Source organism: Xenopus tropicalis, chromosome 7 (assembly GCF_000004195.4).
Source record: "Xenopus tropicalis strain Nigerian chromosome 7, UCB_Xtro_10.0, whole genome shotgun sequence".
In the NCBI taxonomy this organism is placed as follows: domain Eukaryota; kingdom Metazoa; phylum Chordata; class Amphibia; order Anura; family Pipidae; genus Xenopus; species Xenopus tropicalis.
The window spans coordinates 105,512,819-105,535,510 of record NC_030683.2 but is presented as its reverse complement, the minus strand read 5'-3'; the positions used below and the strand labels follow the sequence as shown (position 1 = coordinate 105,535,510).

The following is a 22,692-nucleotide window of genomic DNA, read 5'->3' as shown; positions in this document are numbered from 1 at the left end:
CATAAAAAGTTTCTGTTCAACTGAAGCAAACCTATTTTCAGCCACTTGGAATACAAGCAATTTATCACAATGAAGAGGTCGAGGCCTGGACAATGTTCAGATGTTATTCATGGCTGTCTTCATGTGTTTAGGATTAAATTATGAGACAAGTTCATTCTTTTTAGCTTTAAATAAGTGTATATTTTTCCTAATATGCCTAACGTCGGAATGAAATTTGTCCGTCTTCAAAAAGTTTAAAAAAAAAGGATGCAAAGCTGTTTTGCCTAAAACGATAAGAAATTCCAAACAAATGCTTAGCGGAAAAGCATGTTTCTTTCATTTACCCTCGTTATTTTGTCATTCCCATATCTCATGATATATTCCCTATAAATTGCTGAACAGAGATTGCAAACGATCAAGAGCTTGCTTTCTGCACATCTTCCCACAAGGATAATATTTATTAACTGGTATCTTTTTTTTCTCCCAGGTAATGTTTCCAACATCCTGATTGCTCTGACATGCCTCGAATTCTGTGGGGTTTTATTCCTTTTTATATCATTTCCTTGCTGTGCCCGGTGCCCAGGGGACAGGAAAACAACTCTAATAAAGCTTCGACACATGGAGGGACTCCAGATGGCCCCTGTTACGATGCCAAACAGCGGCCAAAGTACTGCATCCCAGATTTTATCAATGTTGCTCTTGGACAAGAGGTGATTACGTCCAACACCTGCGGCCGAACGCCACAGAAACTCTGCTATTTTCTGGATTCCACAAATGTGACATCACGAAGGTGTCAACTGTGCGACCAGAAAAGACCTGAGAACTCCTATCCACCCTCATACATGACAGATACAGATGCCCAAACATGTTGGAAGTCAGAGAGTGGAATTACATTTCCGCAGAATGTCACATTAACTTTGCCACTGGGCCGTAGATTTGAGTTGGTCTATGCCAGCTTACGTTTTTGCTCACCCCGGCCAGACTCTATGGCCATCTATAAGTCAATGGATTATGGGAAAACTTGGATTCCTTTCCAGTTTTACTCTACTCATTGCCGCCGTGTTTACGACCAGGCCACCACAAGTGCGATATCAAAGCCCATGCAGCACGAAGCCACGTGCACTGACTTCCAAACGGGCGTAAAACCTCTGACTAAAGGACTTGTAGCATTCATGCCTTTAGCCGGCCGCCCTTCAGCCCGTAGATTTGAGTATAGCCCTGTTCTGCAAGACTGGGTAACTGCTACAGACATAAGGGTCGTGTTTAACCGTCTTCACCATGGAAAGAAAATGGGAATTAGAAGGAAAACAGCTTTCTATGGCGTTTCTGAAATCCAGGTTGGAGGAAGGTGTAAATGTAATGGCCACGCATCCCGCTGCACAGCCGGCAAAGAGGGACTAATGTGCGAATGTCAGCACAATACAATCGGCCCAGAATGTGATGCCTGCAAACCGTTTTACTATGACAGGCCTTGGCAGAGAGCAACCCCAAGCAATGCACATGAGTGTGTGGGTAAGTTATAGAAATGTATTTGTACATCGTCAAGACATCATCATAAACATTAGATCTTTCATTATCAGCTTAGTTATTCTAAGCAACTTTCCAATATACTATTAAACCAGTGCACTGGGTTTAAAGTCATTTGCAAATAGAATTTAATTGCAGCTGAAAGCAGTACTTATTGCTTTCTGCACCAAAAGAATAAAGCAAATGTTTTTTACCAAAAAGGCCATCAGAATTTACAGAAATTAACATGTAAATATAGTTTATAGAATACACTTTTCCTTATAAGTTTAAAAGATCTATCTATCCATCTATCTATCTATGTATAACTTTATTTATAAAGCGCTACAAGGGTACACTGTACAATCTTACAATATACACAACTACACACAGGGAGAACAAGTATTATAATAAATACAATAAATAAGTATAAATACACAGAGATTAAGTGCCATGTGGTATGAGACACATATCTATCTTTCTATATCTATCTATCTATCTATCTATCTATCATCTATCTATCTATCTATCTATCTATCATCTATCATCTATCTATCTATCTATCTATCTATCTATCTATCTATCATCTATCTCTCTATCTATCTATCTATCTATCATCTATCTATCTATCTATCTATCTATCTATCATCTATCTATCTATCTATCTATCTATCTATCTTCATTTTCAGTTGCTAGTGCAGTAAGCAAAGTATAATTTTGAAGGCAATCATCATGTTTTTTCTATAATTCAGCTTTTTTTCCCCAGATTTCCAGCGTCATTGTGGTCACATAGGGTCTTTGCTTCTTTCTTTCTTGCTTTCTTTCTCTCTATTTATCTAGCTATCATTATATAGGCATATATTGGTGTGTTTAAACTTCATGTTCCAAAATGTTAAGACCCACTTTACAGTGAAGCAATACTTGGTGCTATTTTGTAGAAGGCAAAGGTCAAGCTTCTCCAGCTCATAGAAATAATTCTCCTGTATAATAATGAGCACATATGGTCGGCTTGCAATTTGCTGCATGTGAATGGAATGCATACTCAGCATAATTCAAGTTAATCTGAGATTTTCTTTCATTAATTTCTGCTCATTCAGCTTGTGAGTGTAACTTACACTCTCACCGATGTCGCTTTAACATGGAGCTATACAAGCTCTCGGGTCGAAAGAGCGGAGGCGTCTGTCTAAACTGCCGGCACAACACCGCTGGCCGTCACTGTCACTACTGCAAGCAAGGCTACAAACGGGACCTGAGCAAGCCTATCACCAGCAGAAAGGCATGCAAACGTGAGTATTTTTAGATGATGCTTCAACTAAGAAGTACTGTGAAAAGATATGTGTGCCCTTTAACTGTATAGAGTAAAAATAAAGTATTAAAAAAGACAATTCTGTGGTTGTTAAGCCAATCATTGATTGCTTGAACATTTCTTTTTAAATGCTTTTGGGTGCAAATTTTTAAAAGCTCTTGAAAACCCAAGCAAATAATATTCTTATGGTTTTATTAAAAGGTAGGTGGCTGGGGAAGAGCATGCATTATAGTATCAACATGTCCTCAAGATGGTATCTGATCAGCATCCTTGTATATATATTATTCAAATAACAAAATAAATCATGCCCCCCTGGCATAAACCTTTGTGTGGGTTTTCTTTAGCAGTAGAGCTTTTGCCCAACACCCATGTGCATTAAAAGGTTATGCAACCCAATGCCCCAACTAATCTTTCACTGTCTTGTTCTTTGCCCCTCAACCAAGGACAGGGGGCAGGTTCATGCAAATCCCTACAAGGAGTAGGTTACAGAATCTACTTCTGCTGCTGCTGTAAGGGAGTTGGTAAAAATGTGACACAAACAGAATGATAAAGGTAGTAAGTAGTTAGTATAGTAGTTGTCAGACTTTTTCAGTTCAAACCCACCCAGTCCAGCCTTTGGTCAGGGCCTTTTTTAGCTCACAGCAAAGTTGCAAATATAGGAAATCATTGGTAGTGATGAGCGAATCTGTTCCATTTCGCTTCGCCGAAAAATTCGCGAATCTTTTAAAAGATCCGTGAAACGGCGAAAAATTCACGAAACGCCAAAAATGTTGTGCGACCAAAAAAATTGTCGCCCGCGACTAATCTTTTGTCGCCCGCGGCTATTATCTTGTCGCGTGGCTATTGTTTCGTCGCCCGCGGCTATTATTTTGTCGCCCACGGCTAATGTTTTGTCGCACGGCTATTATTTTGTCGCCCGCGGCTATTATTTTGTTGCGCGGCTATTATTTAGTCGCACGGCTACTATATCGTTGCGCGGCTATTCTTTTGACGCCGGCGACAATTCTTTTTTGACGCCGGCGACAATTTTTGGACGTGTGGCGAATTTTTCCGCATCAAATTTTTTCAGCCGTTTCGCTAAACAATCCACCAATGGCGAAACGCGGAAATTCGCCGCGAATCCATGCCTGCCGAAACATTTCGCCCATCACTAATCATTGGTAAATAAGTCACAATAAGTCACAATATCTAGGATAGCAAACAAGGTTTTTCCCCAAATCTCATCCTAACTGACCTTAAAGCTGGGCTTTTTATGTATTTCTGTCCTCAAATTTCATCCTAACTTATCTTAAAGCTGGACTTTTATGTATATTTAGGAGAAAAAATAGAAAGTCTTCCCTTAAGGCTGAGCCTTTCTGTTACTGCTCCTGCCGCTCACCCCATGGGCAACCACCCCTACAGTTTGTTAAAATATAAAACAAATATGAAGAACAGAAATACATAGTTTATTTTGGAAATGGCTTGAAAATCTGGCTCATTATAAAGAGGCGGTGTGAAACAAATGGGGGTGAAAATGTCGTACAGATTATGCATGGTATTATGAATAGATAAGGAATATGTTAATAGATTAGAATATGTTAAAGTTTAACCCTTTTTTTGTACAACTTGCAATAAGTTTTGAGGGATTACTGAGGCATAGGGTATGTTGTGTACTGTCTTATTTGTATGGGTATGGGATCTGTTATCAGGAAACCCGTTATCCAGAAAGCTCTAAATTATGGGAAGACCATCTACCATAGTCTCCATTTTAATCAAATATTTCAAAATTTTAAAAATGATTTCTTTTTTTCTCTGTAATACTTGTGACCCCCAGTTAAGGTATAATTAACCCTTATTGAAAGCAAAACAATTCTATTTGGTTTTATTAATGTTTAAATTACTTGTAGACTTAAGGTATAGAGATCCAAGATCCACAAAGGCCCCTTATCCAGAAAACACCAGTTCCTAGCATTCTGGATAACAGGTCCTATACCTGTACTAACAAAAGGTGATGGATAGGAAACCTATACATACAATTTTCCTAATTTCCTGGCAGCAGTGTCAGAGGTTATTCATTTCAATAACCTAATCATTAGAAGAACTGAACATACCCATGCTCACTGAATAATGATGTTTTTATTGTTTTTAGCTTTTATTTTATGTAGTAGATTTTATTTTATGCATAAATTTCCCATTTCACTAGATAAAGGACCCACTCACTGTTTTGCCAAGCCATGCAGTTTATTGATGCAGTTAGTAATAAAGGCAAAAAGGATCTATGCATTTGACACTCTTATCATCTCTTCCATTAGCTTGCCAGTGTCACCCAATAGGAGCAGTGAATGCAATGTGCAACCAAACCACGGGGCAGTGCCAGTGTAAAACGGGTGTGACTGGTCCGACTTGCAACCGCTGTGCCCCGGGATACCAGCAGAGTCGATCAGCCCATATGCCCTGTGTCCGTAAGTAACTTGTTACGTAAGCACTCTTTACATAGATATTTACAAATGTCTTCAGGGACATTGATCAATTTATGTCTTAAATTTAAATAGAGAAATTGTAAGTGTAAAGTGATCATCAGTATAGGCCTGTCATGTACAGTTTAGTAATATTTATGTAAAATATAACATACTAGGGCACTATCTAAATATTTGTATTTTTTACACTCTCAGAGGTTCATTAAGGGATTAAAGATATAACTAAAACATAAATGAAGATCCTCTTACACTTTCACGGTCGGATTTTAAGTAGTTTGATAATATCTGCAGCATTTCTGCGGTTGCCATTTTCCTACTTCTGCCCCTGAGTTGTATAATTTCATATAAATAGAGGATCAATTAAGAGCCTGTATAGCCTCACCCACAAGCAGACATCTTGGCACTTTATAAAATACATTTAAACTTTATGGACAAACTCATCTGCTGTTGAGTTTCTCCATTTCTTGAGTTCTCTCCATTTACAGTATGAAGTGCAGCCTGCTCTATATAAAAGCACACAGAAACCCTATTTGTCAGGGCTATATGCACGGGAAATTAATCATTAAAAACATGCACCCATATATTCATGCCACGGCAGTAACATACAGCCTTCCCTAGGAATGTTTTTACATTTACCAACCATATAAGTAATTGCTAGCAGAACAGCCCAGAATCTTTCCAGAAAAATCCTCAAGTGCATAATTCTAGGAAATAACTAAAAAACTTTTGACTTTTCCCAGGAAAATGTGGTCAGGACTGGATAATATCTCCCAAAAAAATATACTACAGGTATGGGACCCTTTATCCAGAATGCTCAGGACCTGGGGTTTTCCGGATAAGGTCTATCCGTAATTCGGATCTCCTACTAAAAAAATTATTTAAACAGTAATTAAACCCAATAGGATTGTTTTGCCTTCAATAAGGATTAATTATATCTTAGTTGGGATCAAGTACAGGTACTGTTTTATTATTACAGAGAAAAGGGAATCATTTAACCATTAAATAAACCCAATAGGGCTGTTCTGCCCCCAATAAGGGGTAATTATATCTTAGTTGGGATCAAGTACAGGTACTGTTTTATTATTACAGAGAAAAGGGAATCATTTAACCATTAAATAAACCCAATAGGGCTGTTCTGCCCCCAATAAAGGGTAATTATATCTTAGTTGGGATCAAGTACAAGGTACTGTTTTATTATTACAGAGAAAAGGGAATCATTTAACCATTAAATAAACCCAATAGGGCTGTTCTGCCCCCAATAAGGGGTAATTATATCTTAGTTGGGATCAAGTACAAGGTACTGTTTTATTATTACAGAGAAAAGGGAATCATTTAACCATTAAATAAACCCAATAGGGCTGTTCTGCCCCCAATAAGGGGTAATTATACCTTAGTTGGGATCAAGTACAAGGTACTGTTTTATTATTACAGAGAAAAAGGAAACCATTTTTAAAAATGTGAATTATTTGTTTACAATGGAGTCCATAATTAATGGGTTTCCAGATAAGGGGTCAGATACCTGTACCTGTGTCATAACATTCTACCCTGGTTTCCCTTTTAAATTACTCTGATAACTCAGATATAAAAAGCTGTGAAAAAAGTCCCTTTCAAATTAAACATGAAACCCAAATTCTTTCTGTTATTAAAACATCCCTACATGTTATAAACTTATTTAGAAATCTCAGCTGTCAATCATATTTTGCCTTTCCCATCTTTATTAAGCATAGGCAGAAAATTTGCTAATCTTTAATACATTTTTAACTACTCATCTTCCAGTGGGTGAAGAAATTGGAATTAAGTTTGATACTTTCAACCAAAGCGCAGTGTATGCAATAAAACTCCTACCCCCATATTTAATAAAAGGCACTAAATTTGCCCAGTAGCAGTAACCTATAGCAACCAATTAACGATTTGCTTTTTAACAGGTGATCAGTAAATCAGTACCTGCTGATTGGCTGCTATGGGTTACTGCTCCTGGGCAAACTTAGTGCCTTTTATTAAATAACCCCCTTCTTACTTATGGAAGAGTTTCATTACATGTATCATTATTTTTACATCTGAAAAAATATACCACCTAAAATTTTACCTGTATTTACTAATGAAGAGAATTACATTGTGAAACAAAATGTTAACACTGCCTAAATAGACCTATGTTTATATTTCTTCATATCAGGAATTCAAGAAGAGATGACAACCACAGCTAGTTATCCCCAGGAGTGGAAAGCAGGGACAAATGGTACATTCTATTGAATTTTAAAATTCTTATTTTTATCTCAACTGCATTAAAAATAAATGGATATAGTGACATTAAACAAATAATGTTTACTTTACCTTAGGTACAGAGTGCCAGTCATACTGCAAGCCCTCCCATAGCCGCGTGCATATGAACTTACGCAAGTATTGCAAGAAGGATTATGGTAAGTCTTACAGCCTCAAATAAAAAAATGTGGCTTATAAAAGCTGGAGAGATTGTGTAGAAGTCAATGGCAGTTGTTTTGTTACATTTCTAGTTTTAATTTGAGATTTCAAGATTAATTCAAAACTTGTCAGAAATTAATAAACAATAGGTTACCTGAAAGCATTTCTAATGTGTAGCACTGGCTCCTTCTGAAAGCTCAGACTCAGGCACAATGCACTGAGATGGCGCCTACACACCAATATTACAACTAAAAAATAAATTTGTTTGTTCACGAATAAAGCTTTAAATGGTAGAGTGAATTATTTGCTATGTTAACAGTGTAATTTACAAATAAAAAGTATAAAAATCATATTTTGGTTAGGTAAATGAGGGGAGATTATTTTGTGTCAGGAAATCTTGAAAAAAAACACCACCCTGAGCAGTGAAGGAGGAATGTAAGGTATTGTTATCCAGAAGAGCTAAAAGTTGAATTAAATACATGGTATACGAATAGAAGGATAAGAAATTAAAGTATTTATCCCTTGGGGTCCTTGATTGCTTTTAAAACCTATTTCCAGTAATACTAGAGGTTCTTCTTGAATATATTTTGGATTTTCAGGGACTTAACAAAGCAGATTCCTGACTGTGATGAGTTTCCTATTGTTCAAGCTCTCTGCTTATTTAAGCTTGGTACATGGGGCTATCTAAGCTTTTACTATTTATATATTGTTATGTTTCATTTATATAGTGCTGAGATATTTACCCATCATCCACATCAGTCCCATTGGATTTTTAGCTTCATATTATCTCTCTGTAGAGCAGGAATCCCCATAATTTTTTACTTATCAGCCACACCCAGATGTAAAAAATGTAGGTGAGCCATACCAGCATGAAAAAGGTTCTTTGGGGGTGCCAAATAAGGGCTGTGATTGGCTTTTTTGGTAGCCCCATGTGGGCTGCTAGCCTGCAAGAGGCTCTGCTTGGAGTAAAACTTTCTCTGTGCTTCCAAAACTTGCCTTCAAGCCAGAAATGTAAAAATAGGCACCTACTTTGAGGCCACTGGGAGCAACATCAAAGGGGTTGGGGAGCAACAAGTTGCACAGGAGCCACTGGTTGGGGATCACTGCTGTAGAGGCTAAGAATACTTGGGAGGGAGCTTCTGGTAGAGTCTTGGCTTAAAGAAAAAATGAAACATATAAGTAAGTAGTGATGGGCGAAATTTTTCGCCAGGCATTTATTTGTGGCGAATTAGTGGCATCAATTTTTTTGCTGCACAACATTTTTACTGTTTCGTTTCACAAAATGGGACAGATTCGCTCATCACTAAAAGTACATTTTAGGTTATCAATGGCTGCAGTTTTCTCAATCAGTTAGTTTTCAGTTTCTGAAGTCAAAATAATGGTTTTAGAGTTTGTACAAAGAATCGTGAAACAATATGTGATACAATATAACATATTTTATATAATTCAAAATACATTTCACTGATTTATTAAAACAAAGGTTAAGCTGCAATTATACATAGCAACTGATTGGATGTTTGCTTTACAAATTGAAAACTAAATTAAAAAAAACTAATTTCTTATTGTCTGCTATATGGAGAACCTACTTTATTAATCAGCCCCCTCCCCGAAAAATCTCATAATTCTTATTACCCACAAAAACAACTCATGTGGAATCAACCAGTTGCATTAGCTGAAAGTACATTCACATGTCCAGGTATGGGATCCATTATCCAGCAACCTGTTATCAAGAAAACTCTAAATTACAGTAAGACCCAAATAATTTTTTTTTAATTTATTTTTTCTCTGTAATAATAAAACAGTGCCTTGTACTTAATCCCAACTAAGATATATTGGAGGAAAAACAATCTTATTGGGTTTAGTTGATGTTTAAATTATATTTTAGAGGACTTAGGGGCAGATTTACTAATCCACGAATCCAAATCCCGAATGGGAAAAATTCGGATTGGAAACGAAAATTTCTGAAGATCACAAATATCCCGAAAATGCTTACAAAAAAATCGTATTAGTCACGATAATATTGTATCGGCGATCCGAAAGTCACAAAATTTTCACACCGAACCATTGTAAACAGCGGTAAAACCTTTACGGTTTTTTTTGCGCAAGCGTACGAAAAAGTCGTGCGCCGTACAAAAAAGTTGTGTGGTGTACGAAACGCTCGGAAATACGCTCTGAGCGTTCATGCTTATGTAAATGTGCCCCTTAGAGTATGGTAATACAAATTACGGAAAACCCCAGGCCCCAAGCATTTTGGATACCAGGTCCCATACCTGTATACACTATACCATAATAACTAATCATATGTGAACAATAAAGTGCATCTCGCAATCACAACCAATCAACTGTCCAGTGTAGATGACTTTCCATTCAAAAGTTGGTCCATGGAGCTTCGCCACAGTGCAGAAGAGGTTAAACATGTAGGGCATATCTAAATATTTGATTTGTGCCATTGTTACATATACACATAGGCAATGCAAACAAACATGGGGACTCATAAAAGTTGCAATTGTAACTCAATACCGACAATTGTCTGTTTGTCCTACTAAAACGTTTGACCTCTCCAGGAAGTGTGTGCAGATAGAAGTTTAAGCTGATATGCCAAATAATAAGTAATGCCTAGGAATAAAGCCTATGGCTGCCTGCCTTGACATGCCAAGGATTACATTAAAGCTGTAATAAGGTGCATTTCTATTTATTTTCATGAAAGAAAGGCGCATTCTTCTATTTACTTTTATCTTTATCTGAGGAGCAGATTTTCTCCTCCAGTGTCTATATAAAATGAGATGTGATAGATCTTCTACTTATAAGCGCCGAGTACTTTTTAGATGCAAATCCGTGAATAAGGAAGAACAACTGAATTCCAAAGCTTTTATTCCTTGCCCTTCTCTGTTTGGGTCAGAGTCCTTCCCAGCAGGTCTTTCTCTTCATTCCCTAGGCACAGCCTCTATAAGATGACTGAAGGATCATCATTTCATAGGATTAGTGAAAACAACGTCTTTTGGGGGAAAAAAGGGGCGCGAGGGTGGGAAGCAAAGTGTGTGGTGAAAAGCAGAGCGTGTATGGGGGGGTGACAGCAAGGGCTCAGACCCAGTCCTGCTGCGTTAGAAGAATGTTCTTTAAAAACACAAAGGGAATTATCCACTTAAGCCGATTTCCTCTTCATGATTAGAAAGAATAGGAGTTAAAGATATTAAAGGAAAGTGAAAGCAGAGAAACGCGAGAACTGGGCTAGTTTTTTTTTTTTGCTAAGTTTTTTAAATAATAATAAAAACGTAAAAAAAAGATCTTATTTCATTGCAGCTCAGTATCTTCCCACAAAAAGAGGTGAGGGGCGTATTAGCCACACCGGAGACTTTATTTTAATGCCTTTCTAGCTAACTGTACAATGTATGTTTTTAAATATGGTCTGATAAATGGAGGTTTGCAAGGAGTGGAGAGTGTTGTGCTAAAGGCAAAGCCCCTGCTGATAAAAGGCCTGAGAGGCTCTCTAACATGAGACACCGGCAACAGAAAAGGAAATAGCAAAGAAGCCGCATTGATTCATCACCTTTGTGTCAGGAGCAATAAAACCAAACAAATGATGGCCATGGAGTCAGTGTGGAAAGTCTAGGCAAGAGGCCACAGGTTAAGTGTGTGCAGCCACCCAAGGTGTGTATATGTTAGGCAAGAACCTCTGCAAATCCTCAAGGAGGGTGGCGAATATAAACACAGAGGCTGTATATAATGAGGATGAACTAAACTATTAAAAATTCAGACGGCCATATATGTCCCCATTTTACTGCTCAGCATCACTGAATATTTTTTCCATTTTTTTTAACTCGTAGGGGGTTACTCATCAAAATTTGTTTTTGTGCAATTTTTGCATTTTTTTTTCTACCTGGAAATTTTTAAAAATGCAAATGTTACCATATACAGGTATAGGACCCATTATCCAGAATGCTCAGGACCAAGGGGATTCCGGATAAGGGGTCTTTACGTAATTTGGATCTCCATACCTTAAGTTTACTAAAAATTCAATAAAACATTAATTAAACTCAATAGGATGGTTTTGCATCCAAAAAGGATTAATTATATTTTAGTTGGGATCAATTAAAAGGTATTGTTTTATTATTACAGAGAAAAAGCAAATCAGTTTTAAAATTCTGAACCATTTGATTAAAATGGAGTCTATGGGAGATGGGCTTTCCATAATTCAGAGCTTTCTGGATAATGGGTTTCCAGATAACGGATCCCATACGTGTATATTAAAACATCCAAATAAAAAAATGCTATCAAATAAATTAGCACTGGTGCAAAAATCTGGATCACAGAAAGGCAAGGGGAATGGGGGGGTTGACATCGCCTAGACAACCTCAGGGCAGCATTAGGGACTGAAATGCCCCTGGACCCCACTATGAGGCAAACTAAAGGCTTGCCCAGTTCTTGGCAAGATATCTCTTACAAAGCTTTACAGATGCCTCTAGCTCAGGGGTCAGGAACCTTTTGGCTGAGTAAGCCATAAACACTGCATATTTTAAAATGTAATTCCGTGAGAGCCATACAATGGCCGATGGGATTTCTGCTGCCTGTGGAGGAAGATGTGGCTTCAGGCCCATTCAACAGCGGATGCTGCAGGGCAAGGTAGGGTGGGTGTCATCTTTAGCTGTTTAATATGGCTTGTTCGTGGTATAACTAGAGGGCTACCTAGCACAGTGGCTTCTCTTTGTAGCCCCAACAGAGACATATTGGCCACATTTTATTTTCAATTCAAGCATGAACTGTCACAGGTTTCTGCTCCAATGTCCCTTTCAGTTCCCTGGGCCCTGATTCAAGTGCAACCTGGTAAGGATGCCGGATTCGGAGGAGGGCGTGGCCTGCGCTCAGCGGATAGAAGACGTGTTCTAAGGCTTAGAACACGTCTTCTATCCGCCGATCGCAGGCCACACCCCCGTTATTTTTTTATTAAAGATTTGGCAGCGAGCCAGATGCAGCCATCAAAAGAGCCACATCTGGCTCCCGAGCCATAGATTCCCTACCCCTGCTCTAGCTGAAGACAACATTGATCCATTTATATGTCCCTCTCCCTTTGTGCCTGCATACACCCCATTGTAATCGGATCAGACCATAGGTGGCAAACCGTTTAACCTAATAAACATTTCATTTTCTTATTCTTTTCCAACTTGCTCGCTGCCTTTTGCTTTTTTACACACTCTGTCTCTATGTTCTCTGCCCTATGTTCTCTATGTTCTCTGCCCTTCTTTTTGTAACCCCCAACCCTGCCTTGCAATCTATGGGGCATGTTTATCAAAAAATGAAAACAGATTTCACCACAGTTCACCAATGGAAACTGTTACCTTCCTAATTAACGTTAATGGGATTTTCAATGCTAGTTTCACTCTTTGATAATTATGTTCCTAAATGTTTTTTCTTTCCTTACTCTATTCCCCTAACCCTATCTATCACTATCCTATCTGCTTCTTCCCCTAATTTTCTTATTCTTTTTATCTATTTTCCCCCTGATATTATGGAGCATAATTATCAAAATGTGAAAATAGAGCTCACTACATTTTAAAGGAAATTTACTGGGAGTAATTTATTTTACGTGTAGCAATCCCAGTCTATGGCAAGGCGTTTTTGGGGAGGTTTGCATCCTGTGGTAAACCTCGTTTTTGTTATGCTGGTTACAAATCTCCCCCAAAAAAGCCTTGCCATAGACTATCACTAAGATTGCCGCAAATTAAACAAATTACTCCTGGCGATCTGACTCCAAATGGAAGCAGTTTCCCGCAATGAATTACCAGAAGTTGAGAACAGATTGAACTGTATTTTCACCTTTCTGTACCTGTGGTGATCTCTATAAATATGACCCTGTGCATCAGCATGACCTGAACCCCCATGTCTCTTAAATGTCTCACCCATTTCTATTACCTTCCTTTTCTGACCTGCAGAAAACCTGCACCGCCCAAGTCTCTTTAATTTATCATCCTGTTCTGTTACCCGCCTTTTTATTACCCAATACTCATCTCTCCCCTGGTAGATGTTTCTCCACCTTTTTTATTTCTGTGTTCCTCTTATTCATGTGTCTTATCACCTTTTGATAAATTTAGTCACTTGTAATACTGTGATTATATCACAAAAAAAACCAAATCTGATTGGTTCCTATAGATTAATAAACCTGGGGGAGCTTTTGGCCATGTTACTCATACGCCCATTAATCTATATCAGCCCTTTCATAAAAAATTGACCTATCAAGCCATTCTTTAGAAAGCAAACAAAAAACCTGCTAATCAAGTACACATTACTCCCCTCATTTATCTCAGACCTGACATATTTACTAGAAGGAACTCCCATGCAGAAATTCACATTTTCCATCTTAAAATCTCTGCCAGATGCCTTTCACATAAACAGAGCAAGCAATAAAGAGGATAAGCTAACGAATATACCATGTAATGCAATCAGTATAGCATTAAGCTTATGTTTAAATCGGAATGAGAGTTGATACCCTCCAGGCTCTATTTATTAACCCAATTACATGATGTGTACTTGTTTTCATTACATTGGAATTATGGCAATGAATTAAAGTAATTTATGGGATTAATTTGGGATGTTTTCCGACAACACAGGGAAAGGTATGTAATGAACCGTCTAGCCTGCTGTTATCCACTGGGAAGTTTTCATGGAGAATTATGTGGCAGGTGCAGTGTCTTATTGGATACTGAAGTCATTACTCAACAGGAAAATGGCAAATCCACTGGGATTGGAAGGGATTGGCTAGGAATGGAGGCCGGGATGACTAGATTGCTGCTGGAGGTCAAGGGTCACATGTGAACAAATATTTTCTTTTCTTTATGGAATACTTAAACACACAAATACATATGTATACATATGTGTGTGTATATATATATATATATTATATATACAGGTATAGGTATCCAGAATGCTCGGGACCAAGGGTATTCCGAATAAGGGGTCTTTCTGTAATTTGGATCTCCATACCTTACATCTACTAAAAAATCAATAAAACATTAATTACACCCAATAGGATTGTTTTGCATCCAATAAGGATTAATTGTATCTTAGTTGGGATCAAGTACAAGGTACTGTTTTATTATGTTTTCAAATTCTAAATTTGTTTAATATGGAGTCTATGGGAGACAGGGATCCCATACCTGTATATTTAAAAAAAAAAACCTCAGGTACAAAGCACTTTTTATATATTCCAGGTTAGGCACCTCACCTTCAAACACAGATGTATTGTTAGGCACATCAGGCGCCCTAAAAGAAAACGTTGGAGATCAGCTATGTGAGCTGATTTTATACATATAAAATGGGATGGGTTATCTGGAAACCCATCATTCAGAAAGTTCCAAATTACAGAAAGGCCATTGACTCCATTTTAATCAAATAATTAAAGTTTTTTAAAAATAATTTCCTTTATCTTTGTAATAATTAAACATTATCTTATACTTGATCCCAACTGAGCTGCATAAATCCACATTGGTAGCAAAACAATCCTATTGGGTTTATTTAAGGTTTAAATTATTTTTTAGTAGGCATAAGGTATGGAGATCCAACTTATGGAAAGACTCCTTATCCAGAAAACACCAGGTCCCAAGCATTGTGTATAACAGGTCCCATACCTGTACTGTATATGTTTGCAAGAACAAGAATGTAATTATACTACCTGGGCCACATACATCTGCCAATATAGAAAACATGTGCTGAGCCTGAGACTTGGAGAGGGGCAGAGCAAGAACAGCAAGAGGGGAGGGGCAAGAACAGCAAGAGGGGAGGGGCAAGAACAGCAAGAGGGGAAGAGTAAGAACAGCAAGAGGGGAGGGGCAAGAACAGCAAGAGGGGACGGGCAAGAACAGCAAGAGGGGAAGAGCAAGAACAGCAAGAGGGGAGAGGCAAGAACAGCAAGAGGGGAGGGGCAAGAACAGCAAGAGGGGAGGGGCAAGAACAGCAAGAGGGGAAGAGCAAGAACAGCAAGAGGGGAGGGGCAAGAACAGCAAGAGGGGAGGGGCAAGAACAGCAAGAGGGGAGGGGCAAGAACAGCAAGAGGGGAAGAGCAAGAACAGCAAGAGGGGAGGGGCAAGAACAGCAAGAGGGGACGGGCAAGAACAGCAAGAGGGGAAAAGCAAGAACAGCAAGAGGGGAGGGGCAAGAACAGCAAGAGGGGAAGAGCAAGAACAGCAAGAGGGGAGGGGCAAGAACAGCAAGAGGGGAGGGGCAAGAACAGCAAGAGGGGAAGAGCAAGAACAGCAAGAGGGGACGGGCAAGAACAGCAAGAGGGGAAGAGCAAGAACAGCAAGAGGGGAGGGGCAAGAACAGCAAGAGGGGAGGGGCAAGAACAGCAAGAGGGGAGGGGCAAGAACAGCAAGAGGGGAGGGGCAAGAACAGCAAGAGGGGAAGAGCAAGAACAGCAAGAGGGGAGGGGCAAGAACAGCAAGAGGGGAGGGGCAAGAACAGCAAGAGGGGAGGGGCAAGAACAGCAAGAGGGGACGGGCAAGAACAGCAAGAGGGGAAGAGCAAGAACAGCAAGAGGGGAGGGGCAAGAACAGCAAGAGAGGAGGGGCAAGAACAGCAAGAGGGGAAGAGCAAGAACAGAGGAGCAGTAAGAATTAAGGCACAAGATGCATTTGATGACGTTTTATCTCTGTGTGAAACTTAGTTCAGCTCTATGAAATGATCTCTTGCTTCTGTTATGTCTGGTAAACTTGACCTATCTTGTGATCATTTTTTACAAGTGATCAGACTTTAAATTAGTTGAAAGTGCTGCTGGCATTTTTAGAAGAAAGACTCTAATTATTACTTTCTAACCAGATTTTGTATTTTACCAAAAATAATAATATATATTTTTTCTTGCTTCGATTGACAGTTCTTAGAGCTCAGCTCTTGTCTATGGAGAAGTCTGGAGAGTGGTGGCAATTTACAGCCACAGTGCTCACGGTGTACAGACAGCGCAGGGTGCCCATACGCCGTGGGGACCAACCGCTTTGGGTTCCTGATCACGACCTGGCCTGTGACTGCCTCAGAGTGCAAGTAGGAAAGTCCTATCTGATCATTGGCAATGACGAGGAATCTCCAGATCCGGCCCGCCTGATTTTGGATAAGAACAGCCTGGCCCTCCCTTGGCGAGATGTGTGGGGCCACAAACTGAGACGTTTCCAGCAGCAAGAACGTCGTGGAAAATGCAGAGTGGGATAAATAGGGCAAAGGGGACTTGTATAGTTATACAGCAGGGATGTCAAGTTCAAGAATGTTCCAGCTGCTATGAACTGCACACTGAGTATTTGCTGTTGTAGTCCATATCAGCTGGAGAGCAGTACGTCTGCTATTAATATTCTACAGGTTGTGCTGGAGATCAGCCGTCTCACAACCAGAGCTCGTGTAGATTGAAACGCTAACTGCTAGCTGCACATAATGGGATGTGTATTGCTACCTCTGTAATACAGAACTCATCAGTCGGGAAATTTGGCTAAAACACAGGCGAAACAGGCACCCAACAATAAATCTCAAGTAGATAATGTACTCCGAGGCTGCAGAATGATTATTTATATTCTGTGATCCCAGCAGGAAGTGCGCTTCAGCATCCAGCAAATCATTTCCATTCGGTTTTCTTTCCATGTATGATGTAACAAAATGTTTGTGCTTAAGAGTATTTTTATATATTTGTAGAAAAAAAATATGCTGCTTTCTCTTGTCTTAAATACAAATTACTGTACAATCTGTCAGTTATTGTGTGAGTTATTGGTATTTTATTAATCCCCTCAATCTGCGGGGAGCGTTCAGCACTGGCTTTCAAGCGTCCCAGAATAGCTGAGGATTTTCATGTTTTTGGAACAAAAAGCCTTGATAGCATCCAAATTGTCTGCTTACAGAAGGATATGAGGATAGCCTTAAATATGATATGAGCCTTTCTAATATAATGGTCTGAAAGAAGAAGATGTTTCTGCAAATTGTTTTTTGGAAGAACCTTTTTGCCAAATTGACACACATATCCATCCACATGTAACCTGGGAGAAATCAGCCCTTTGGGTCTCCATTATACAACAAAACCATTATTATCCAACCCTTCAGCAGCAACTTCCAACATCACCTAAAGATGTGGGTGTCTATGTGGGCAGGGTGAGTTACATTGCCATTGCTGCCATCTTACTTTTACACTTGAGGCCCAGCTAATTCCATTATTTCTTTCTTTTTAATGAATATTTAAAGTTCTTTGTTTCCAGGCGGCTACCACCCACATGTCTCCATGTCTATATAATGACCAAGGAATCGCTTCTAACACATTTGGTGGCTCTACCATAGCAGTGCCAATTTCTACTGAACCTACATACAAACAGCTGAGCTCATTTAGTTGGGTTTATGTAAGCAGAAACACTATGGGGTGTATTTATTAACACTGGAGACAAATATTAACCAGTGATATTTCCCATAGCTACAAACCCTCACTGAAATTGGAACAGTCACCCAAAAGTTATAAAAACAAAAGCAACAATGTGAAAAGCGGTGATGTTTGTCTCCAGTGGTAATACTGTAAATACACCCCTATATATACACCGTGCAGACATACATGATTCCTCACACTGATAAGAAAACCTCTCACTAGCAAGGCCATTTCACAACCCTCAGAGTCTTTTAACCCTTCCCTTACATCAGAGGTCCCCAACCTTTCTTACTCGTGAGCCACAGTCAAATGTAAAAAGACTTGGAGAGCAACACAAGCACCATAAAAGTTCATGGAGGAGCCAAATAAGGGCTAAGATTGGCTATTAGGCAACCTCTATGCATACTATCAGCTTACAGGGGGCTTTATTTGGTAGGAAATCTTGTTTTTATTCAGCCAAAACTTGCCCCCAAGTAACTCCCTGGTTTGGGGGCACTGAGAGCAACATCCATGGGGTTGGTGAGCAACATGGTGCCCCTGAGCCACTGGTTGGGGATTACTGCCTTACATTGTTCCGTTTTGAGGTGGTTGATTCTGGGCTTGAAGTCCCTCTGCTTTTTATTTTAAAAATAAGCACATGGATTTGCCTATTCTAAACTCTACAGAATGGATTATTCTCTTCTCTTCATAATGCTTATCCTCTCTTCTGTACAAGACCTCATGATTCCCATTGTTCCTTGCATTACCATCAAAAGTCCCTTAAAAGAACAGTTACACCAAAAAATGATTTTGCTTCAGAAAGGTTATTTTTGACGGGCATAATTTTTTTTTTTACAAGCACAGAAATTATTTTATTGACATTTTTTGGATGTGGCAAATTCTGTCACCCGTTTCACAAAGAAACCCGGCAATGGCGAAACGCGTTGATTTGCTGCAAATGCATGCCTAGTGAATTATTTTGCCCATTACTAGTCAGGAGTCTAATACTTCCCCAAGTACAGGCCCTTCAAGTGTGGAACCTAAGCAGACTACCTTTGACCTTCAGCTAAGCCCCTACCCTCGTCAGAGCATGAATCTGCTCACTAGCTACCCTGACCCTAACTCTCACTCCTGCAAAACTCTCCTCACACTAACTGATCCTCACTACTGAGTCTAACTCTGCCCAGGCTCTGAGTTCCATCCACATCTTCCAACAGGTGGATCCAAAGAGTCCGAGCACATGTCGGCTTTCCCTTATAAAGACTAGAGCTATGACATCTTCTGGCCAGTTTCTGAACTGCCAGGAAATACTTTTACCCAGGATACGGAAATATCTTCCCCTCTGAACTGAAAATTAGGACCACACTTAGCTCCCCAAAATTTAGGGGGCCGCCTGAATAAATGGCAACTAAACCTTCAGTTCACTACACTGGCTATTAAAATTATGCTTTATATCAAAGTTATTAACTGGTATTTGTATTCCAGAAAGATGTCTCTCCTCTTACCATATAACCATAACTTGATAGATTTCCAGGGTAATGTCCTCCATATTTTCCCCATATGTGCTGGGCTTAAACAAATCCATCAACTGGAAATCAGTTTTTTATAATGTGGTGAAAAAATACAGGAATGAATGCCAATAATATAATATTCACTGTGCTATTTGCAGTTTCTAATGCGACTTTATAATCGAGAGACAAACTGTTTGCTTGACTCCAGCAGCATGGTGGCGCAGTGTTTAGCATTGACGACTTGTAGTTCTAGGTTTGATTCCAGCCGGGACATTATCCAAAAGGGATTCAATGTTCTATTTATGCTTGCATGGGTTTCCTTTAGGTACTCCGATTTCATTTCAAGCTTGATAGAATTAAAGTTGACCGTTGTGTTATAGGGAACATAGGCCGCTTTACACATCAGGTTTATTGAATTCTGGGACTTGTAACTAAACAGCAAATGGAAGGTTACCCCTCCCCATGAGAGACTGAAGCAATTATATCTAAATATTCTAGCTTCTATATCCATCCAGTTCTATGCAGTCATTTGAGTTGCCAAATGTATTGTGTCTTGGGATAAAAAGTGAAATCTGAATTTTGTATATATTAATATATCCGACCTCATATTTCAATTGCATACCATAATAAGCTTAATTCGCCTTTATAAATAAAACTGCAGTAGACAAATCTTCCACCAAGCCATGGCTAAGGTATTTGAATGAGCCTAGTGAGGTTACAAACATTTCCCAGGGTGCTCCAGTCTTCCCATATGTCTTTCTTTCTCTAACATTTTAGACATTTTTTTTAGTGTCCATTAAATCCTTTCTACGTGGGTTTCTGTGGATACTTCTGAAGCATGTCAGCTGGACATGAAAATATGGTTTTTGTATTGTCTGAAGCAATCTGCAGCTGCATTCGTTTGAGTTTCCTTCTTCAAAAACTTGCAGCAATTCCCTTAGATTTCAACTGGTCCCTTGTGTATTGGGATGTCAGGGAGGAAGATGTATCAATGTCTTCAAAAACCAGCAAATGAAATTTGCAATTCTGTGGGTGAGAAACCTTCTGCCACATAAAGGCTTTTTAGTTCTGTGAAATTGTTGGTGAAGGATTTCATTTTTACTGTCTGAGCCTTATGCACAGAAACTTCCAGAAAAGAACTTTATTTGCTTTAGTAGCCAGTGTGTGACACTGCATAGAGTAACACGGCTTGTTATCCAAAAAAATAAAGGATACCCCCCCAACACACAACAGTTTAGTGTATACCTCACCTTTATGTTATTGCTAACCTTGCACTTATCCACTTATACAGGTATGGGATCCCTTATCTAGAAACCCGTTATCCAGAAAGTCTCCCATCCACTCCATTATAACCGAATAATTTTAATTTTATAAAATGGTTTCCTTTTTCTCTGTAATAATAAAACAGTATCCTGTACTTGATCCCAACTAAGATATAATTAATCCATATTGGCGGCAAAACAATCCTATTGGGTTTATTCAATATTTAAATGATTTTTAGCAGACTTAAGTTATGGAGATCCAAATTACGGAAAGATCCCTTATCCGCAAAGCCATAGGTCCCAAGCATTCTGGATAACAGGTCCCATACCTGTACCAGATTGTTGCCCAGTTCTCAAATTTAGTCAACCCTCCTTAGTTGTGAGGTGTAAACAGGTAAAAAATAATAAAAAATGTCACATGTACTGCACTAGCTAAATTCCAATTTTATCTATAAAAAACAATAATTTGACCTGCAGTCTATTTTCAAGAGTTGCAAGGTGCAAAGTGCAAAAACAATGGTGAATATGCATGCTTTATTTGCACTTTTCACCCTGCCCTGCACAAAATAACTAAATTCCACCTACTAAATTTGCCCAGAAGCATAAGCCACGCAAACTTTTATTGTATATGGGTTTGGGTATCGTAAGAATGAAGCCTGGTTATAATAGTCAGAGAGCCAGATGCATCCACCTAGTTACAGGCAGCGGCGTTACTATAGAGGAAGAAGGCTACGCAGTTGCAGGGGGACCTGGGGGCGGGGGCCCAGAAGTTATTCAGCATTACCAACCATGAAAACCACAAAAACTCAATTTCTGGCTGCAGTACTTGAATGGTTAAGTAAATCCAGGCTGCAGTACCTAGGCACCTGATGTCATTTCTTTTGGAAGTCTTTATTATCTGTGCAATGGAGCGGTTCCAAATGAATTGTATGACTTTGAAAGATGTAGGCTCAGGACAAATTCCTCCTTAGCTTAGAACTCCACTTGTCAAAAGGTGATAGCACAATCTGTATAACTCGGGAATGAGGTTGTTCAGCAATAATGTGTCTGTCAACGGAATGGCTTCTATCACAAAAATGCATGCTCTGTGGATGGAGAAAAGACACGGCAAACAATGCCGCGTAGAGAAGCAAGGGAACTGACAGAGGAGGTGAGTGGAAATTACTGTGTGATTTACTGATTGTAAGCGTCTAAACAGATTTGAAACCATTTTAAACTATTGTAAAAGCTGATTATAGGCCACTGGGTGGCTTGCATGACCCCCCCCCCCCCGCCCCCCTGTGGCCTAAAGTTCCAAGGCAGAAACCCAGAAAACATATTATGTTCTCTTATTCTCTTATAACTCTCTTATAACTTCTCTTATAAAGAATATCCACTCATCCTTACAGTATTTTTATAGATGTAGGGACCGATAGGGTTAATGTGCCCCTATGGCTTTAAACCCTACACTTCCTTACTTCCCTGTTACCGGGCAAAAGCCATTGTATCTATTTTTCATATTAACATGTTGTATTTACATTGGCCCATAGCTTAGGCCACTCCCTACTACACTTTAATATAGTGTCTGAGAAGGGGTGGATCTTCCTTCTTGGCCTTCAGCAGTTGACCTGTGTAGATGTGCTCCAGGAAGCCTGGGATCCACATGGCTCAGAAGTAATCAGCCCAAAGGGAAGTCATCACCCTTAGAGAGGTTGGGGAGCAGGGACCCCATGAACAAGGTTATAAGGAAAGTGAGTCAGTCCTTAGCTAGAAAGAGTAGCGTCTTTGCTCCAACCAGGAGAGGATAGTTAAGGAGTAGTCTCCTAAAGGCTCTGCTGCCTTAGTGAAGGGACCACAGTAATGACAGTATCAGGCTATATTCTATCCTTCATGCTGTAGGTGATCCAGACCACTAGCTGGACTTTTA

General features: G+C 39.3%; 1 protein-coding gene across 1 annotated transcript in view; it reads left to right on the top strand.

Annotated features, from left to right (window-relative positions):
* The window catches only part of ntn1 (netrin 1), a 71,235-nt gene extending 53,862 nt beyond the window's left edge, over positions 1–17,373 (top strand). Inside the window, 6 exon segments of the mRNA NM_001078917.1 lie at positions 467–1,491; positions 2,580–2,768; positions 5,080–5,229; positions 7,418–7,480; positions 7,581–7,661; positions 16,523–17,373. Of these exon segments, the coding sequence (NP_001072385.1) occupies positions 498–1,491; positions 2,580–2,768; positions 5,080–5,229; positions 7,418–7,480; positions 7,581–7,661; positions 16,523–16,851 (1,806 nt within the window). The 5' untranslated portion in view covers positions 467–497 and the 3' untranslated portion in view covers positions 16,852–17,373.
* The last annotated feature ends 5,319 nt before the right edge of the window (positions 17,374–22,692 follow it).